Source organism: Microcaecilia unicolor, chromosome 3 (assembly GCF_901765095.1).
Source record: "Microcaecilia unicolor chromosome 3, aMicUni1.1, whole genome shotgun sequence".
NCBI lineage: Eukaryota > Metazoa > Chordata > Amphibia > Gymnophiona > Siphonopidae > Microcaecilia > Microcaecilia unicolor.
In genome coordinates this window covers 344022892-344042529 of record NC_044033.1, presented here as the reverse complement: position 1 = coordinate 344042529, position 19638 = coordinate 344022892, and the positions used below count along the sequence as shown (strand labels likewise).

The following is a 19638-nucleotide window of genomic DNA, read 5'->3' as shown; positions in this document are numbered from 1 at the left end:
AGGATCATAAGAACATAAGAGTAGCCATACTGGGTCAAACCAATGGTCCAGATAGCCCAGTATCTCGTTTCCAAACCGTGACCAAGCCAGGTTACAAGTACCTGGCAGAAACCAAAATCATGGCAACATTCCATGCCACAAATCCCAGGGCAAGCAGCTGCTTCCCCATATCTGTTTCAATAGCAGACTATGGACTTTTCTTCCAGGAACTTGTCCAAACCTTTTTTTAAACCTTCCAGTCCCAGCATCAGCCCATTTCCTGTTCCATCCCTAGCATTAGCTACAGTCTTCTTTGAGTACCAATCACTCCAGTTCTCAGCCTATTTCCAGTCTCAGCATTAGATAATTTCCTGTCCTATCCCTAGCATCAGTCCCCTTCTAGCTCCAGCACCAGTCCTAGCGTCCTTCTGTTGTACTCTGCTTCTGCTGCACTATAGCTTTTTTTTTTTTTAAAGGCCAAAACAATCACTTTCCACGTCTTGCAAGAGATAAAGAGGTAACATTTATTTGTACCCGTTAAGAAAGAGTCCAGACCTATATATTACGTTACCTTCCCAGCCGATGGGGGAAGAAACTTGAAGATTCCAATGGTATCACTGATATGCGTGGTGCAGCCAGGAACCTTCCAGGATGTTAATGACAAAGCCACCCAACATGGAGACCAAATCAATTAAGGGTAAAAAAATAAGAGAACCAAGGAAATCAAATCTCACCCAGATCAAAGGCCCCTTAGGGCTATCTCTATAGAACTGACTATACACAGGCAGCTGACAAATCTAGGATCCAGGAAGTAGAGGAATAGTCTAATCGTTAGAGCATCAGGCTGACAATCAAGGAAGTCCAGCTCAAATCCCACCACTGCTCCTTGTCAACTAGGGCAAATCACTTAATCCTCCATTGTCTCAGGTATAAACATAGATTGTAAAATCTCCAGGGACAGGGAAATACCTAGTGTACTTGAATATATCTTGAGCTAAACCCAAAATAACAAATATACTGAATGATAAGGGTGGGTCTTTATCATTCTACTAGATCAGTCTAGACCTATGGGATGTACCAAAGCTTCTATCCCACAGGGTGGGAGAAAGACAACACCTTCCAAGACTACCCTACTAAACACACTGCCCTACCTACCCCCAATCATCAAGTTTGTAATGTTTGACAAAGAACGTAGGAATAACACTGCTGTGGACCAGCAAATGTCTTCTAAGGCAATAAACCCTGCTTCAGCCCAGGATACAACCTGCAACCTGGTATAGTGAATGCTAAGGGCCCAAGGAACTTCTATACTCTGAAAAAATGTAGGCTGAATCAATAGCTGACTTGAGGTGGGGGGGGGGGGGGGGGGGAGAAGTTATCAACATGGGCTACCATTAGTAACTAGTTATTAATAATGAGGTCTCTGCATAAAATGGGACCTGTGGTAAAATAATATGAGTTAGAGGTAAAATAACACATCTTAACGATAGCTCACACTGTTAACAATGTCCCTTAATCTAATGTGCAATCACGCACTTCAAAACTGTGTCATCCTTGCAAGGCCCATGAAACAGAACAAAAAGATGTCCCACATCTGAAAAGGATTCGTGACAGTCAAGTAATGTTACTAGGAAGCACCCTATGAACATCAAGCTTATGGAGTATCTGTGATGTTTCCAACAATAAGGACCTCTGAAAAGCAGGGAGAAAAATGTCCAGTTCAAATGAAAAGGAGAAACCTCCTTTGGCAGAAATGAAGAGGCAGTAGGCAGAGAAACAGCACCAGAAAAAAATGGACAAACAATGGTCCCTACAAGAAAGTGCCTGTAGCTCCAAGATCCTTTAGCCAAAGAGATGGTCATAGGGAAAACCATGAGGGCAATTTCCTTCATGGAAGCCTGACAAATGGGTTCAAAGAGGATCCAGAAACGGCTGACACCACCAGATGTCCTACTAGGACATCACTTCCTGAAGTAGAGAGGTTAATCAACTTAACCACCTTCAAAAAGGCACTGCATCCGGCTGAGCTGCAAAAGAGGTCTCACCAGCTTTGCTTCTGAAGTAGATGAGCCGATCCATTTGGATATTGAAATAATTAAGCACCAAACCTTAATCCAGAATGCCTTGTAAGAATGACAAGATAACTGAAATGTCTGCCCACTAGGGGGTCAGCAGGCATAAGAGCACCAGGCTTCAAACACCCTCCAGAGCATGACATAAGCCAGAGATGTGGACAATTTCTGTGCCTTTGAGAGAGTGGCCATAACCAAAGGAGAAAACTCCTTGCTTCTCAGGCACCCTCTTTCAAGGGCCATGCCGTGCCATAAGCCAGAAGGGATCTGGATCCTCCATAAGAACTGGACTTGGGAAAGATGTCCTGGCCTTTTTTGTAAGGGTAGTGGAGGACCCAACAGAAGCTGAATCAGATCTGCACACCAAGGGAAGTGAGGCCAATCTGGCACAAAGAGAATGACCAGAAATGGGTGCCTCCAAATCCTGTGAATCACCTAACTTACCAGGGGCCATGGATGAAAGACATACAGGGACTGAAGCTGGGGCCAAGGCTGCACCAGAGATTCCTTCCAAGCTCTGGTACAGCCTTGGAAAGATGCTCTGAAATCTCTTCTCTGACTGAGGAGCTGAAGGCATTTGGAAATCTGGCAAGATGCCATTGGGTCACTCCCAGCATTCCACCACCAGGTGGAAAGCCAACAGACTAAGCTCCTGTTCACCCAGGTCCATTATCCTTTGGCTGAGAAAGTCTGCTATACTCTGCCCACCTTCATTATCTGGGCCACAGAATGCAAGCAGGTGCAACTTTGCCCATGCATGCAACTTGTTCATCTCCAGGGAAACACCTATACACTTGGTACATCTAAGTTTGTTGATATATGCTACAGCCAGGGAAATTGTCTTACAACACATGCTAGACAAATAGCTCTCACTTCCAAGTGACTTATGAGCCACTCAGCCTCTTTGACCAACCGACACTCTTGAACCACCCTGTCATGACAGTGAGTTGCCCAGCTCCTGAGAATGGACTGTAGTAACCACAGATGCCAATCTGGAAGATCCAAGGGACCCCTCCCTCTGCAAGAGGTAGTTGGTATCAACCACCACTGTAGCTGACCCCAATGTTCTGCCAGCAAGGGAAGAGAAACTTTGAAACTGTAGGGACCAACAGGATATCACAGCCCACTGCAGAGACAGAATGTGGGCCTTTGCCCATGGAATAATCTCCAGGCCTGCACCCATGGACCTCAGTAGCTGCAGGCAATCCCAAGTTCTTTGTAGTAGGACTGTACCTGGCACTGAGATCAGTTTGCTTACTCAGGCCTGTGGAAGGAGGACAGACCTTACAGGGGTACTGAATCAAACATCCAAGTACATGAGGACCCAAGCTGATTCCAAGTGACTCTTGGAAAACGTTTCCACTCAGTCAAGGCCCCGCAGGAAGGAGACTACCCAAGCCAATGCCCTCTAGGCCTCCTGCTCCAAATCAGCGAGGTAAGGATGCACTCTGCACAGGAATACAACAGTCAAAAATAAGATGTAGCAAACATTCAGTCACAAAAGAGAAGGAAAGACATCCTTATCTTCTTATTTTTTGGTACTATGAAGATGCATTGCTGTATGTACATACAAAAATATTGAGAACTTATCTGAAGTTTCTTTTTTTTTTTTTTAAGACCAATGTTGGAATAAAAATGCATGTACAAGTATATTCATTTAGGAAATAGTAATTTTTTTTCTTAGCAAGTGACTTATTATACAACTGTTGTTTTTATAACAGTTTCTGGAAGATGTTGGACCCAATGCAGGACTTCCCAGGCTATAATGCCACTGCAAACCACAGCTTGAACCCCCAATGCCAAGGAGGTAAAGAGCTGCTTTAAGAAGAAACTTGATTTTATGGTCTCTTACAGGGCCATAACACCCTCCACCAGAATGGTAGTCTTCTTGGTCACTGCTGTCCCCCGAGTGTCTAACTTAGGGATCTTGAAGAACTTCTCCAGGTCATCCCAAGGTCTAGAGTCTCCAACTCTACCAACACCAACTATGACAGAGCCCTGTGGAGGGGAAAAACCTTTGAAACCTCTTTACACCCTCCAAAATGGAGTCTTCCTCTAAGGCAGACTTTACCATGGTCGAAGGAATTATACATTTCCAACATAAGATCTATGAGGGAGCACAGTTCGTCCCAATGAAACAAGAACCCTACCGGTGATGCTGAGACCTTGTCAGAAAAGACCTCTTCAGACTCCAGAATGAAGTTGCAAGAGAGGAACCGCCTCCAAATATCCTCAACAAAGAGAACAGAAGAATCCTGGGCAGACTAACCACAACAGGCCACTATAGGGACTGTGGCCACTTTGTGTTGGGACTAGCGACCCCCGTTGACCCCCCCCCCCATCCTTGGGACAGCTCCCCATTGGCCATGCCTCTAGAGCTCCAAGAATGCTTGCCTAAGGAACTAATTCAGAAGGACTGATAACTGGAGTCCCTCTATTTTGCCAAGTCAAGCAGAGAGTGAGGTTCCTCAGCCAGCTCGCCTCCCCTGCGGCCCCCCACCCCTGGAACTGGGTAAGCTTACTTATCTTGGACCTCGCAGTCCAAGGGATAAAATGACTGCTGTTCCTGGCAAAATTAACTCATAGTGGGACGGAACCCTTTTCAAGAGTGTGCTCTGACCCAAAGAATGAGATCCGAGGACTTCCTGCAGCTTTCCCATTCAATGCAATGTTATGCCCATCAGGCACGGGCAACAGAACTATCAGCTTGTGCACCATGACCCACAGGCCTCACAGCACCAGCCAAATGACATCAAAGAAATTCTGGATTACGCTGCTCTAGTGCGATTGTACATGCAGACCCTCCTCCACCCCTGAAAGAGTAGTTATTTCTGCCCTGGGTCTGATTACAAAAGGCCTGCTACCAGCCTGAGCAAGGGTAGACAAGATTGATGAGCCATAGCCTGTCACTCTGCCCTCCTTGCATTTTTTTTTTTTAGCCATCTTCCCTGTGAGGGGAGGAACAGCACCAGCTCTCACAGCCAAAACATTTTTTTCAGAGGCCTGGAGATAAGGTTGAGGTGGGGAGTGGGACTTACCCATGCTGCTTGGCCCTCTAGGCCCTGAAGCAGCTCAGCACATGGAGCCAAAACTCTACTTTACCTCAATCACTAATCTGGTCATAGCTCAAACCCTGGAAGGTGTCCTCCAGTAGAAGACTTCTACTACCGAGCCAAGGGCCATAGCCCAATGATCAGGGAGACTGGCCCAAACACAGATGGAAAAAAAAATCTACAATACAGATTTTGCTGCACCATTCTACCTGTATCATTCACTAGAGACAGTGAAATACTGCATGGTTCCTAGCTACACCACTCCTTATATCAGTGGTGTTATCAGAATCCTCAAGTCTCTGCTAGTAAGAGGATATAACTCATAGCTCTGAACTGGTCTTGGTTTTGCTTTTTGAAAATGGCGTGATGTTTGGCAGCAACTACAGAGCACAGATATGAGGAGTGAAAGATGGGGCAATCTACTGCGGCAGGCTTTGGCACCCTGAAGTAGTGCCTCACTGGCTCGCCTCTTAAGTTGGCCCTGATGATATAATTGGAAATGACCAAAAGACATACCATGAGCAGCTGCAACAACAACACCAGCAAAAGCAACATGTGTTGGGCCTTTGGTTTTCAGGCGCTTGAGACACAGCAGATGTTTCTTCATTTTGTGACTGCTGCCTCTTTCTCATTTCAGCTGCTTCAGTACTCACGTGGCTATAAGAAGAATAGAGATAGAAGAGCATTCTGAAATTTCTAGACAGAAGAAATCAAAAAGAGCTGAATTGCGTTAGCTGATATGTGGATGCCTGGGATTCACTCATCTTACTCCAGATGGCTACGTTCATAAAGGTATATATTCATATCTAAAAATGGTATAATAAGTTTTTATAAATAAAGTTGATAATGGATTACACTAGTTTGAGCAGGCTCCATTTTAAAATGTTGCATTTTTTTTCGAGTGATATGAAGGGCTATTGAACTGCATTCTATACACACAGGTTTTCACTACTTTTGATTCAGAGAAGGCAACAAAAAATAATTTTCAGTTGGAAATACAAAAAAAAACCCAAACCATGCAAAACAGAACTCTTTCTGAATGACATGTGGTGAACCAATTGTTTTAAGATTATATATTTCAGGTATGTTTCCAAGAAGAGAGTATTATGTTCAGCCTAACACAACTTTGTTAAATGCAAAGCAAACGTTAAAATTGACAAGTAAAATGGTAAAAATATACTAATGTCTGTGCCTTCCATGTAGGAACAACTGCTGCTGGATTTGTGTTAGTATTTTATGAAGTCACATAACCCTGGATCCTATGACGACGCCCAAATTTGGGCACCCAAAATTGCACATGATCCTGAGGTTTGCATGCAAATAAGTCAATGAACCATTAATAATCAATAATTTGTTGTTAATCAATTATTGATAGTATTTGGCTCTTCTTTGATTTGTGCATGGATCTGAGTGTGGGTGATTCTATAAAGATTTGCTATGGGAAGGGAATGGGTGGGTTAGGGTGTTGCAAAGAATTATGTGCAGTGTTATAGAATTAAGGGGTTGCCCGCCAGGATTTATACCAGGTTTCAGTTGGTGTAAGCTCTCAGCCAAAGTTGGGAGCTAGAATATGCACTATGCTGTATTCTACAGAGCGAACTCAACCTGGAATGCCCTTTACAGAATAGCAATGACCGTGAATTTTTACCGTCGCTTACTTTGTGGTGCCATTTACTGAATCAAGTCTGTAGGCATTAACCCCCAAATTCTAATACATCACGCCTTAATTTCCACGTGGAAATTGAATCATATTCTATAACAATGTAACTTAATTGGTTAACTTGTTAAATCAGCCTCCTCTATAATATTTAGGTGCCATATATAGAATCTATAGTCATGTGAAGAGGCACTCGGTGTATTCTATATTCTGCGTGGAAATTTAAGCCTCCTCTATAAAATTTAGATGTACTTTAGAGAATAAGCCTAGGTATATTTTTTTCTCCAGGTGCCAAATATAGAATCTAGCCCAAAGCCCTTAACACTTAAGTTCATCAAACAGTCTACCACAGGAATGCATTAAAGCATTTTGCAGTGTTTTGCCTGTTTGCGTGTGCTAACCCACAAGTTTTCAGATTTTCTTCTTTTGCAGATTATTTTTAGGACAGGGCATATCATGGGAGGAGAGTTAGTTAGCCAGGGCCACCCAAGAGGGGGGAGCAATATTCCCCGGGCCCGGTCTCCATGGGGGGGCCCGGCTCCAGGGTCTGTCTCTTTCCTGCTCCTGTTGGGACCCAGATGATTGAATTAATGCGATGACTTGGACTCAGCACACAGGAATAGGAAAGAGATAGACCCTGGCCCCGGGCCCCCCTTGGAGGCTGGGGAAAGAGACAGACCCTGGCCCCCCTTGGAGGCTGGGGAAAGAGACAGACCCTGGCCCCCCTTGGAGGCTGGGGAAAGAGACAGACCCTGGCCCCGGGCTCCCCTTGGAGGCTGGGGAAAGAGACAGACCCTGGCACCGGGCCCCCCTTGGAGGCTGGTGAGAAGCAAACAGAGGGTGGGAGGCATTGCGGCGAGTGAGGGGTGGCGGCAGCTGCTTCATCCCAAATGGGGGGGGGGCAGCTGCAATGACCCTGTCCTGGGCCAAGCTCTGTCTCTCAGCAGCCCTGCAGCTACCACGTTATACTTAACACGCTCTAACTGGCTAATGCAGAGTTAATATGGGAGCAGTTAGTGCCTCCTAAATAGGAGGTAGTAAATGCACCTGTATAAATCTATGATTGACCTGCAATAAAATATATTTTTTAAATCCCCCAAAAGTGCTGTGCTAAATATGGGCTTAGCAGGCAGTAAAGTCCCAGATTACTGCTCATTAAGCCCAGAATCTAGCAAATTTTAGTAACAGGTCTCCAATGTATTTTAAAAAAATAGTGCCAAAATAGATGCCTTTTTGCCCACTAAACCTAAGCACCTTGTTATTAAATTATGCTCTAATAGTCACAATATAGGAGCATGAAAGCAAGTTCTTATAAACACAACCTAAATAATTAGTTTTGTTCTCCACTCAATATATAGAATGCATGACCTTCATTCAAACAACCTCTTCTAGAATATTGGAAGGACAATGCCTCAAGATGCTCAGACACAATTGTCTTATGAGCACAGCAGATGAGAATAGCTTCAAAGATAATCATTGAGAAACCTTGGCACTACATTATTTAGCACTGAAAACCTCTTGAACTAAGTAATATACACTTCTGTGGACATTGTATATGAATTGAGTCATTGAACTCTATAATATTCGGAATGTAAAGAACAGAAAGAAAAAGAAAACGTTGGGGGTTTCAAACTAAATGAAGGAAGGTTTATCAGACTAAGAATGTGTCAGGTATGAGGCTATTTGGCAATTATTGCTATATAAGCCAATTCAGTCATTGAGGTCTTTCCCTCCTCTCATGTGGTGAGTCAATGTGAGTGGATAAGGAGAAATTAGATCTTACCTGCTAATTTGCTTTCCTTTAGTCCCTCCGGACCGGACCAGGATTGGACTGATGGGTTGTGCTCGCCTACCAGCAGGTGGAGACTGAGAAAAAACTCTGACTCTAGAGAGCCAATAGGAGCCCTGGCCATGTGACCTTAGCCTCAGTATTTGAATAACAAAGCAGGAAAGAAAGAAAGACCTTCTGTGCCGTATGGAATCCTAGCAGCCACAAAGCACTCGGCAATGCCAAGTATCAGAGCTCACCAGCAACTCTCACCAGAGAAGTGGTATGGCCCGATATGTATTACAGCTCACCAGCAACTCTCACCAGAGAAGTGGTATGGCTCACTTGTACTATAGCTCACCAGCAACTCTCACCAGAGAAGCGATATGGCTCACATGTAATATAGCTCACCAGCAACTCTCCCCAGAGAAGTGGTATGGCTCACCCGCAACTCTCACCAGAGAAGTGGTATGGCTCACTTGTCTTATAGCTCACCAGCAACTCTCACCAGAGAAGTGGTATGGCCCACTTAAGATTTTATATATATTCCATCAACTGAGCTTACCAGCAACTCTCACCAGAAAAGTGGTAAATCATATTTAAGGTTTTATAGATATTTCAGCAACTGAGCTCAGCCACAACTCTCACCAGAGAAGTGGTATGGCGTATTTAAGGTTTTATAGATAGATTCCAGCAATTGAGCTCACCAGCAACCACCAGAGAAGTGATATAGACCACGTAAAGTTCTGTATATATATAGTATTGTTCCACGAATCGTAAAGGAATGAATACACTTCCTACTGAATACACTTCCTACTTAATAAAAGAAGCTAAAGAGTAGAGAGAACGTGGGAGGGGCCTGGTCCGGTCCGGAGGGACTAAAGGAAAGCAAATTAGCAGGTAAGATCTAATTTCTCCTTCCTTAGCGTCCCTCCGGACCGGACCAGGATTGGACTGATGGGAAGTACCAAAGCAGTAATCTGAAGGGAGGGACCCTATGAAAACTGCAGAGAAATGTTCATGCTGCATAGGCCACCTGGCGACAACTAACATGTAGTGTGTCCCAATGAGCAAAATAAAATGAAACTAGGACTAAGTTGCCAACTTACCAATGTGCACCGAGAGCACCAAAAATCGCCGTAGTAAGAATAGAGCCCGCTTCTGAAGTTGTGGAATATGTTGTAATACGCTGTGGAACTGCCCTCTCAGCGAGAAGAGAAATAGACATTCTCATTTCCTTGATCCTTCGCGATATAGCGGGTTAGAAACAATGAAAAACTTTTCCGCCTACTGGCTAGAAGGACAAAACCAATAAGAAAAAACCGATTGGGAAAGGTGAAAACTTTAAACTACAGCAGACCGAAAAGAAGTTACCAACCGTAGAAGTATTCCACACATAGATCTACTTGCTGCAATGGTTACTAGGAAACACTGCTTGAAGAGGAAAACTTTATAGAAAAAGTTATGGCTACTAGAAAACAGAACTTTAAGAGTCTGTTCACCTAGTTCACCTAGCTGGTGGACGAAGCGGGGGGTACAGGTGCAGGACTCCTTTAAGAAACCGCTTTGACAGTGGATGCTGCATAAGCGTGTGGTTGTCAACAGTATCATGCATCACTGATAGAGCTGCCAAATGAACTCTAATGGATAAGCAAGACAGACAAGATTTCGCAAGATGCAGAAGACATTCCAAAACATGCAAAATGGATACTGTTTGTGGAATGAAGTGGCGAGAGGAGCACCACAGAGTGAACTGTCGCCACTTTGATTCATAGGACTTTAATGTAGATTTCTGTCTGGAAGCAATTAAAACTTGAAGTACTTCCTGCGAAAATATCAAAGATGTTGCGGACCCAGTAACCACGCCATAAGTTTGAGTGACTGGGGGTCCGGATGTAGAAGGATGCCTTGGTTCTGCGTAAACACCTAGTGAGATAACGGAAGAAACGCATAAAGAAGGTTGAAAAACCCCTGCTGGACGTTGGCATCTGTCCCTGTCTCCGTCAAGACTGCTGCTGAACGGAAGAAGCAAGAAATGTTCGTGAGCCTGAAGGCAAAAAGAGATAGCCCTGAAGTGTCGCAGTGAGGAAGTAAGGCTGAAAAAATGAGAGTCCATTCACCTAAATGCAGGGTGACACAACTAAGAAAAAATGAGTACAAACTCAAGAGTATACTCTTAACTCCTCCTTGGCGGATGACATAACCCATTGCCATGGCAAGGACCAACATAGCTCTCTCCGCCTTGTTTGTCAGTAGGGAAAACAAAATTCACCCGAAGGTAAAACGAATTGCTGAGGTCCCCCAGAAAAAAAATATATACAAACAAGCTTCTGCCAAAAAGTGTACTGCACGAAGCATCCCAATGACAGAACTAAGGTTCTTGAGATAACTAGATGACACTTAAATAGCGCGATTGATGACCCTGAGATTCGCAATAGGATGAAGGAAAATTCCTTCTTGGGCATTAGAAAGTAAAATTGCATTCTGCAGAATAGAGCGAGGAAATGGCCGAAGGCCCAAGGTCACCAAGAAAAATATAAACTGGGATGTTTGCAGAGGAGACAAAAGACTGTGCGCCAACCTGACTAAACAAAGAGAAAATCAGAGATATCTGATGAGAGATCAAATGAGAGATCAAATGAGAGGCCTGGCTACAATCACCACCCAACCTAGAGACTGTAAGAAATGCAACACCCGGTGCGTGACCTGAGAACTCTGCTGATAAGACTTTCTCCAATTAGGCAGTCGTCTAGGTAAGAATGAAATGACCCTAAGAGCGCAATGAACATCCTCTTAGATCTATAAAAGAACGGAAGAGAGAGTACTGCTGAAAATGACCGGTTAATGCATAAGCAAAAAACTAGCCATTCTCTGGATCCTGAGGAGAAGAGGAAGGGTGACCAAGGACACCAGTTAAATAGGGCTACAAACTCCAACCCTCTCTCTATGGCGTTCCATAGTTGGGTAAGTTCTGAATATAGAAAGTTCTGAATATAGGAGTCCACCAGCTATGGTAGTACGCTCCGAACAGAAAAAAATTGTCCCAGTATGAACGTCTGATTCACCGGCCTGTAATTTCTTGGATCTCCCTAATCCACATACCACTAATCCACGTACCACGGTCATGCGTCCTCCCTCACTGAGATGTAGATTGTAAGCTCCTTTGAGCAGGGAACGTCCTTCTTTGTTAATTTGTACAGCGCTGCGTAACCCTAGTAGCGCTCTAGAAATGTTAAGTAGTAGTAGTAGTACCAGACTCACACCCAATAGATATGAATGTTGAGCATGTTTTTAAGGTTAAAACACCGAACCTAGGCCCAGGGTCCCCAGTGTTCCTAGTGGTGAACAGCCATGGCAAATATTGTATGCGTTAGTTTGCAGAATTACTGCAAAGCCTTGCTTTTGGAGCAGAGATTTCTGTTCGATACTCTCGTGAGAGGTTTTTTTTTTTTTTCCTTTAATGCTGTTCTGGCTGTAGAAAGGTGGACATTTGAGCTTCCCCAGAATGGCAAAACTTATGTACCTATGCCCATTAGATATGAATGCTGGACTTGATGGACTTTAGGCCTTACCCAGCATAACCATACTTATGTACCTATGGCATAAATACACAGGAAGTGAGTGAATCCCCTTCCAATTGAAAGAACACTCTGGAGTGAAGGCGCATAGAATGAAAATGAAAAAGGACAAACTTGGAAATTACCTGTAACGAAAAAAGTGAAGTTGTGCCACAGCCACTTGGTGAAGGCAGTGTAGACAAGACTGTATCTGAATTCAAGAAAGCTTGATGTAACATCAGGTCTCTAAGGAAGAGGAAGAAATAGCAGATGGTATGTATAGGCATACTGGACCAAACCAGGATGTTTATAATCTGCCAATGCTGAACTGATAGAGTAGAGACAAACACGAGTAGATGGTTTGAGGACCGTCCACTATCTTTAAGTGAAAGGATGACTTTATTCTCTAAGTGACCATATGTCCTGTAAAAACCAGAAGAAAGCTAAAATGAAATATGAGAGGCTTCAAGGCAGTTGGAAAAGAAGGGAAGACATGAATAAAGCATGCCTGCTAAGGCAGCTGAGTGATTGGGAGCTTGGTAGACAGGACTGTCCCTCAGAGAATATGAAAGAGCTGATATATCCCTATGGCATCTGAACAATATACTGTATGCCTCTAGAGAAGGCTTCTTAAAGTCGGAAAAAGAAAGCACTGTATAACACTACAGCCATTGAGAGTGATTGTCTGTTAAGTTCTTAAAACACTATATAACATCATAGGCATGGAGTAAAATGCTTGAAAGGAACTAAGATATTATGGTCAGAATTGCAAAGTATCAATCAATTGACTCTTAGACAATGTAGTCCTATTCACCAGGGAATGAGACAGACAGAAATTTACTCTATGCCTATAGAGAAAGTTTCTAAAGTTCTTAAAACACTGTATAATACTACAGCTATTGAGGAAAATGCTTGAAATGAATTATGATATTATGATAAGATGTAGATTTTCCACCAGGCAATGAAAAATGACTGAACACCAGAAAAAACTAGTGTTAACAGCCCCGTGATACATAGAAATTTAAAAGAAGAAAAGCTTGTTATATATCCATATATGAAAGGAGCCCCCTTTCAACCAAATATTGCCTGCTGATGTGAAGAGCATTTTAGAATACGCCGTTCAGCACATACAAAAGTGTACACATCTTGGAGCCGAACTGCTCTATGAACTGCAGCCTTACCTTCAGCAGAGAGATCCCTGACTGATAAGATGGAGGGAGAAACAAAATGGCCGCCGTTCGCACCACTGGCCCCGTGGCGATCGTCGACAGCGCGCCCGACACCTCCGAACAAGCGGAGCCCAGTGGAATGGCGAAGAAACAACAGCCGGCGAAAAAGGCCCCGAAAAAACCGGAGGCAGCACCGGACCCGAAGAAACCTTGAAGGGAGAGCAAAATTTACACGTTCCGGCTGCGTGAACTGCGCGACGCTGACCGAATGCAGCTGTTTGAACTTTTAAGCCATATCGGAAAAAACAGGTGGCCGCGCTTACGCGGTTTGCAACTTTCTTTTTTTTTTTTTTTTTCATTTGTTTAAACTGCCGCCGCCAAAACGCAAGAAAATGGAGGAAATTAAATCTGACGAGAAAAATCGCTGTTTAAAGTCACAGACACTGAATTATTTTCTTCTGTTTTTTTTTTTTTTTTTTTATAACCCCTCAATCATAATAAAACACTGGAGCTGCCTGCTCGTTAGAAGTCTGGGGAAAGAAAGGCTGCTTCTTTGAATTTCCTTTTATTTGATTTAATTCTTTTAAAGCAGCTGCCTGTTAAAAGTGGCTGCCTCTCCCAAAGACGGTACACCTTTCCAGAGAAAGGGACGGCCCTTCCCTGCTAAGCCAGGGAGATGGGGAAGAAGGGGGGTGGACTCGAGACACCCGAGTTTAACACCCCCGAGGCTGTCAAAGAAAGAAGAGAAAGGAAACCCTGTCAAGCCTCTAAATAAGATTCCAGGCACAGAAGAATTATCACAAATATCTGTAATATCTAAAGAGAAAAGGAGAGAGACTAATGGGCTCACTTCCTACCTGCTGGGAGACTGAGAAAATACTGAGGCTAAGGTCACATGGCCAGGGCTCCTGTTGGCTCTCTAGAGTCAGAGTTTTTTCTCAGTCTCCACCTGCTGGTAGGCGAGCACAACCCATCAGTCCAATCCTGGTCCGGTCCGGAGGGACGCTAAGGAAGAGTGTATTTGAATAATAATTTCATATAAGAAGATTGTCTTTTAAGTGAGACACATGTACTGCACACTAACCAGATAAACAAGATTACCGAGTAAAAATAATGACAACAAATGATATTACATGACACCTTTTTCTAAAGCCAGTTCTTTTACAGGCATTATTATACATATCTCTTGCTGAGGACCACACATCAAAATCACATCCACTTTATCAGTCCCAGATTTTCTCCACTACTTCAATCATCACAATTTTCCAAAAACTTCACAATTGTCAAAAATAATTATTAAACTCTTGCCTCAGTAGTGCATAATTGTCCCACAATAATTTTTGGGCAATACTAACAGCACTAACTTCTTCATCGGTATAAATACTTTTATATTAATACGTTCAAAGTACTTATCTTCAATATTTTCGGACTGGGGGCATTACGTTGTCCCTTTTTCTAAAGTGCATTAAGCAGTTAATGCAAGAATTAGAATGTGCTGCTACCACATAAGCATCGCCATACTAGGACAGACCAAAGGTCCATCAAGCTCAGTAACCTATTTCCAACAGTGGCCAATCCAGGTCACAAGTACCTGGAATGATCCCAAAAAGAGTAAAATAGATAAGTAGTGGATCTTCCCAAGTCCACATTAATTATGGTTTATGGACTTATTTTAGGAAATTGTCCAAACCTTTTCAAACCCTCTTATACTAACTGTTTTTTTTTTTTACCACATCCTCTGGCAACAAATTCCAGAGCTTAATTACACATCGAGTGAATAAATATTTTCTCTGATTTGTTGTAAACATACTACTTGGTAACTCTATTGTGTGCCCCCCTAGCCTTCATACTTTCGGAAAGAGTAAACAAGCGATTCACATCTATCAGTTCTACTACACACATGATTTTATAGTCCTCTATCATATCTCTCTTCTACAAGTTGAAGAGCCCTAGCCTTTTTAGCCTTTCTTTATAGGGGAGTCACTCCATCCCCTTAATCATTTGGGTTGCCCTCGACAGTACCTGGGAGCTTTTATGTGAAATATACTGCAGTGCCCTCAGGGTATCCCACTGCTCTACTGGGATGCCTGTGTGGCCAGTCTACTAAGAAAGCTGTGTCCTCCTACATCCCAATGGTTTCATTTTGTGCATTTTTCAATTGGACTTTTTTTTTAATGGATCAAAAAAAGATAAAGGCACATAGCACAAAAACATCTAGCAAGTGTCCATTTACGGGGGGAAAATAAGATGTTTTGCACTTGGATTCTGAATGTTTTGAGCAAAACGTCCAAAGTTGGACTTAGACATCATATTAAAAATGCTCCTTCATGCCATATCTTGTATTGTTGTTTGAATAATTTACTGCTGTAATTGTCTATTGCCCATGTCTGACATATTCTTGTTGTACACCATCTTAAGTGAATTCCTTCAAAAAGATGGTACATAAATCCTAACAACAAACTAAGGGGCCATTTTACAAAAGGGTTGTTGCATGGCAACTCGGAATTACTGCTGGCTCAACGCAAGCACCGATAAGATTTCTGGCTCAAGTGTACACCATTTCTGGCATGCTGGAAATATTTTTGGAATTTTTACCATGTCACTAACTTGGCAGTAATCAGGCAGTGGGTTGGGCACCAGCTTGCCTCCCCTCCCCCCCCCCCCCACGGCCACAACCACCCTGATGGCAGCCTCCCCACATCACATCTCTCCACCATAGCAGCTCTCCAATTTCACATGTTTTCCACCCCATATCAGACCCCCCCACAATGTTATCACACCATGGCAAATTCCCATCCCATAATTAATCATCCACCATGTTGTACTCTGCCCTGAAGTTGATTCCCCTTCCAAGAGTCAAAACAGAGAAAAATATATCCTCAGGAAGATCTTCTCAGTCTACCCCCACCCCCAAACCAATCCCCAGATTTATCAGGGATCCCTAGGGTCTAGTGGGTAGCAATGAGGTCCACTCACTGCAATGATAAGCTCCCTTATTATGGCCACTGAGACCTATAGTAATATCACTCTCAAGGGAGAAAGTGTAATGCAAGGAGGCACCATGAGGGGTAGGAATGGCATGGGGGCTGCTGTGGGGGAAAGGTATGACCAGAGTGGCAGCCAATGGTTTGGTTGCAACTATGGGGGGGGGGGGGGGGGGGGAAGGTTGGTGCAGTTGAGAGTAACATGCCTTGGGAGGGATTGGGGCCTTTTAGAGGGAGCATCAATTTTAGAAAGATACTCCCATGTGTGGGATATACTTAGTTAATTAGGGGGTCCTTTTACCAAGCTTCGGTAAAAATGGCCCCGCTGTAGTTGCAGGGAAATGTTTTTCCCATGCACCAGGGCCCTTTTTACTGCAGTGGGTAAAAAAAACCTCTCCCCCCCCCCCCCCCCCCAAAAAAAAAAACAAAACAAAACAAAACAAAAATGGTCATGTAGTAAGATGTAATTTATCTTTAAAATCAAACATGGTACTGGAAGATTGGAGGGTGGCTAATGTAACGCCAATATTTTAAAAAGGTTCCAGAGGTGATCTGGGAAATTATAGGCCGGTAAGCCTGACATCGGTGCTGGGCAAAATGGTAGAGACTACTATAAAGAACAAAATTACATAGCATATTCAAAAGCATGGATTATTGAAACAAAGGCAACATGAATTTAGTGAAAGGAAATCTTGCCTCCCAATCTATTACATTTTTTGAAGGGGTGAACAAACATGTGAATAAAGGTGAGCCAGTCGAATTATGTATCTGGATTTTCAAAAGGCATTTGACAAAGTCCCTCATAAAAGACTCCAGAGGAAATTGGAGAGTCATTGGATAGGCGGAAGTGTTCTATTGTGGATTAAAAACTGGTTAAAAAGAAAACAGAAAGTAGGGTTAAATTGTCAGTATTCTCAATGGAGAAGGGTAGATAGTGGGGTTCCCAGGGGTCTGTGCTAGGACTGCTGCTTTTAAACATATTTATAAATGATCTAGAGATGGGAGTAACTAGTGAGGTAATTAAATTTCCTGACAACACAAAGCTTTTCAAAGTTGTTAAAATCGCTAGAGGATTGTGAAAAATTACCTTACGAGACTGGGAAACTGAGCATCCAAATGGAAGATGACGTTTAATGAGAGCAAGTGCAAAGTGATGCATGTGGGAAAGAGGAACCTGAAATATAGCTACATAATGCAAGGTTCCACATTAGGAGTCACCGACCAGGAAAGGAATCTAGGCGTCATCGTTGATGATACATTGAAACCCTCTGCTTACTGTGTGGCAGCAGCTAATAAAGCAAATAGAATGTTAGGTATTATTAAGAAAGAATGGAAAACAAAAATGAAGACATTATAATGCTTTTGTATTGCTTCATGGTGTGACCACACCCGAAATAGTGTGCAATTCTGGTTAATGCATCTCAAAAAAGATGTGGAGGGGCATAATTGAACAAAAACGTCTATCTCCATGGGCGTTTATCTCCGAGAACGGGTCCGTGAAGGGGTGGACCGAACCATATTTTCGAAAAAAATAGACGTCCATGTTTTATTCGACAATTGGTGAGCTGGGCGTTTTTGTTTTTCAGTGATAATGGAAAATGAAAGCGCCCAGCTCAAAAACGAATAACTCCAAGGCATTTGTTCGTGGGAGGGGCCAGGAGTCATAGTGCACTGGTCCCCCTCACATGCCAGGACACCAACCGGGCACCCTAGGGGGCACTTTTACAAAAACAAAAAAAAAGGTAAAAGAGCTCCCAGGTGCATAGCACCCTTCCCTTGGGTGTTGAGCCCCCCAAATCCCCCTCAAAACCCACCGCCCACAAGTCTACACCATTACTATAGCCCTAAGGGGTGAAGGGGGGCACCTACATGTGGGTACAGTGGGTTTGGGGGCGGTTTGGAGGGCTCCCATTTACCAGCACAAGTGTAACAGGTGGGGGGGGGATGGGCCTGGGTCCACCTGCCTGAAGTCCACTGCACCCCCTAATAACTGCTCCAGTGACCTGCATACTGCTGCCAGGGAGGTGGGTATGACATTTGAGGGTGAAAATAAAAAGTTGTGAAACGGCATATTTTGTGGTGGGAGGGGGTTTGTGACCACTGGGGGAGTCAGGGGAGGTCATCCCCGATTCCCTCCAGTGGTCATCTGGTCATTTAGGGTACTTTTTGGGGCCTTATTCGTGGAAAAACAGGGTCCAAGAAAAGTGCCCTAAATTCTCGCTAAAAAAGCATATTTTTCTTCCATTATCGGCGAAAGGCGCCCATCTCTGATCGCCCGATAACCACGCCCCAGTTCCGCCTTCACCACGCCTTCGACATGCCCCCATCAACTTTGTCCGCATCCGCGACGGAGTGCAGTTGAAAACGTCCAAATTCGGCTTTCGATTATACCGCTTTATTCGTTTTTGTGAGATAAACGTCTATCTCCCGATTTGGGTTGCAATCATAGGAGCCAACGTTTCAAAATTATTGGGGGTGCTAAGCCCAGTGGAAATAACCTCTCCCTGGACACATTCAATGAATATTCTCTATATTGGGGGTGCTCAAGCACCCACAGCACCCACAGAGTCGGCTCCTATGGTCGCAATATAGGCGTTTTTCTTTTTCAATTATAAGCTGGATAGTGGAATTAGAAAAGGTACAGAGAAGGGCGAGGAAAATGATAAATGGGAATGGATGACTTCCCTATGAGGAAAGGCTAAAACTGCTAGGGCTCTTCAGCTTGGAGAAAAGATGGCTGAGGGGAAATATAAGAGGTCTATAAAATAATGAATGGATTGGAACGGGTAGACGTGAATCACTCATTTACCCTTTCCAAAAATACTAGGATTCTGGAGCACTCAATGAAGCTATAAAGTAGTAATTTTAAAATGAATCAAAGAAAATATTTCTTCACTCAAGGTGTAACTAAACTCTGGAATTCGTTGCCAGAGAATGTAGTAAAAACACTTAGCTGAGCGGGGTTTAAAAAAAGGTTTGAATAGCTTCCTAAAAGAAAAGTGCATAAGCAATTATTAAAATGGACTTGGGGAAAATCCACTGCTTATTTCTAAGATAAGCAGCATAAAATGTATCTTGCCAGGTACTTGTAACCTGGATTGGCTACTGTTGGAAACAGGATGCTGGGCTTGATGGACCTTCAGTTTGTCCCAGTATGGCAATACTTACATCATTTGTTTCTAGTTATGTCATTATACTTTAGGGGTTCTTAAAAGGATAATTCAAAAATTTTACTTACGGCCACCATGCTTGAAGACATGAAGGATTTCTTTGCCTCTCAGCACTGAATGATCAGCTAGGCTACACAAGCATGCTTAATAAAGCAAGGGCCAAATACTATGCAAAATTATCACTACAAATTAATTAAATTGACCTAAATTAGCTCTTATAGTTAATTGT

At 43.3% G+C, this 19638-nt stretch overlaps 1 protein-coding gene across 1 annotated transcript in view; it reads right to left on the bottom strand.

Moving 5' to 3' along the window:
- The window catches only part of RGS17 (regulator of G protein signaling 17), a 153811-nt gene that overhangs the window by 116928 nt on the left and 17245 nt on the right, over window positions 1–19638 (bottom strand). The window contains exon 2 of the mRNA XM_030195505.1: window positions 5621–5761. Within this exon, the coding sequence (XP_030051365.1) occupies window positions 5621–5736 (116 nt within the window). The 5' untranslated portion in view covers window positions 5737–5761. The remainder of the gene's footprint in view (window positions 1–5620; window positions 5762–19638) is intronic.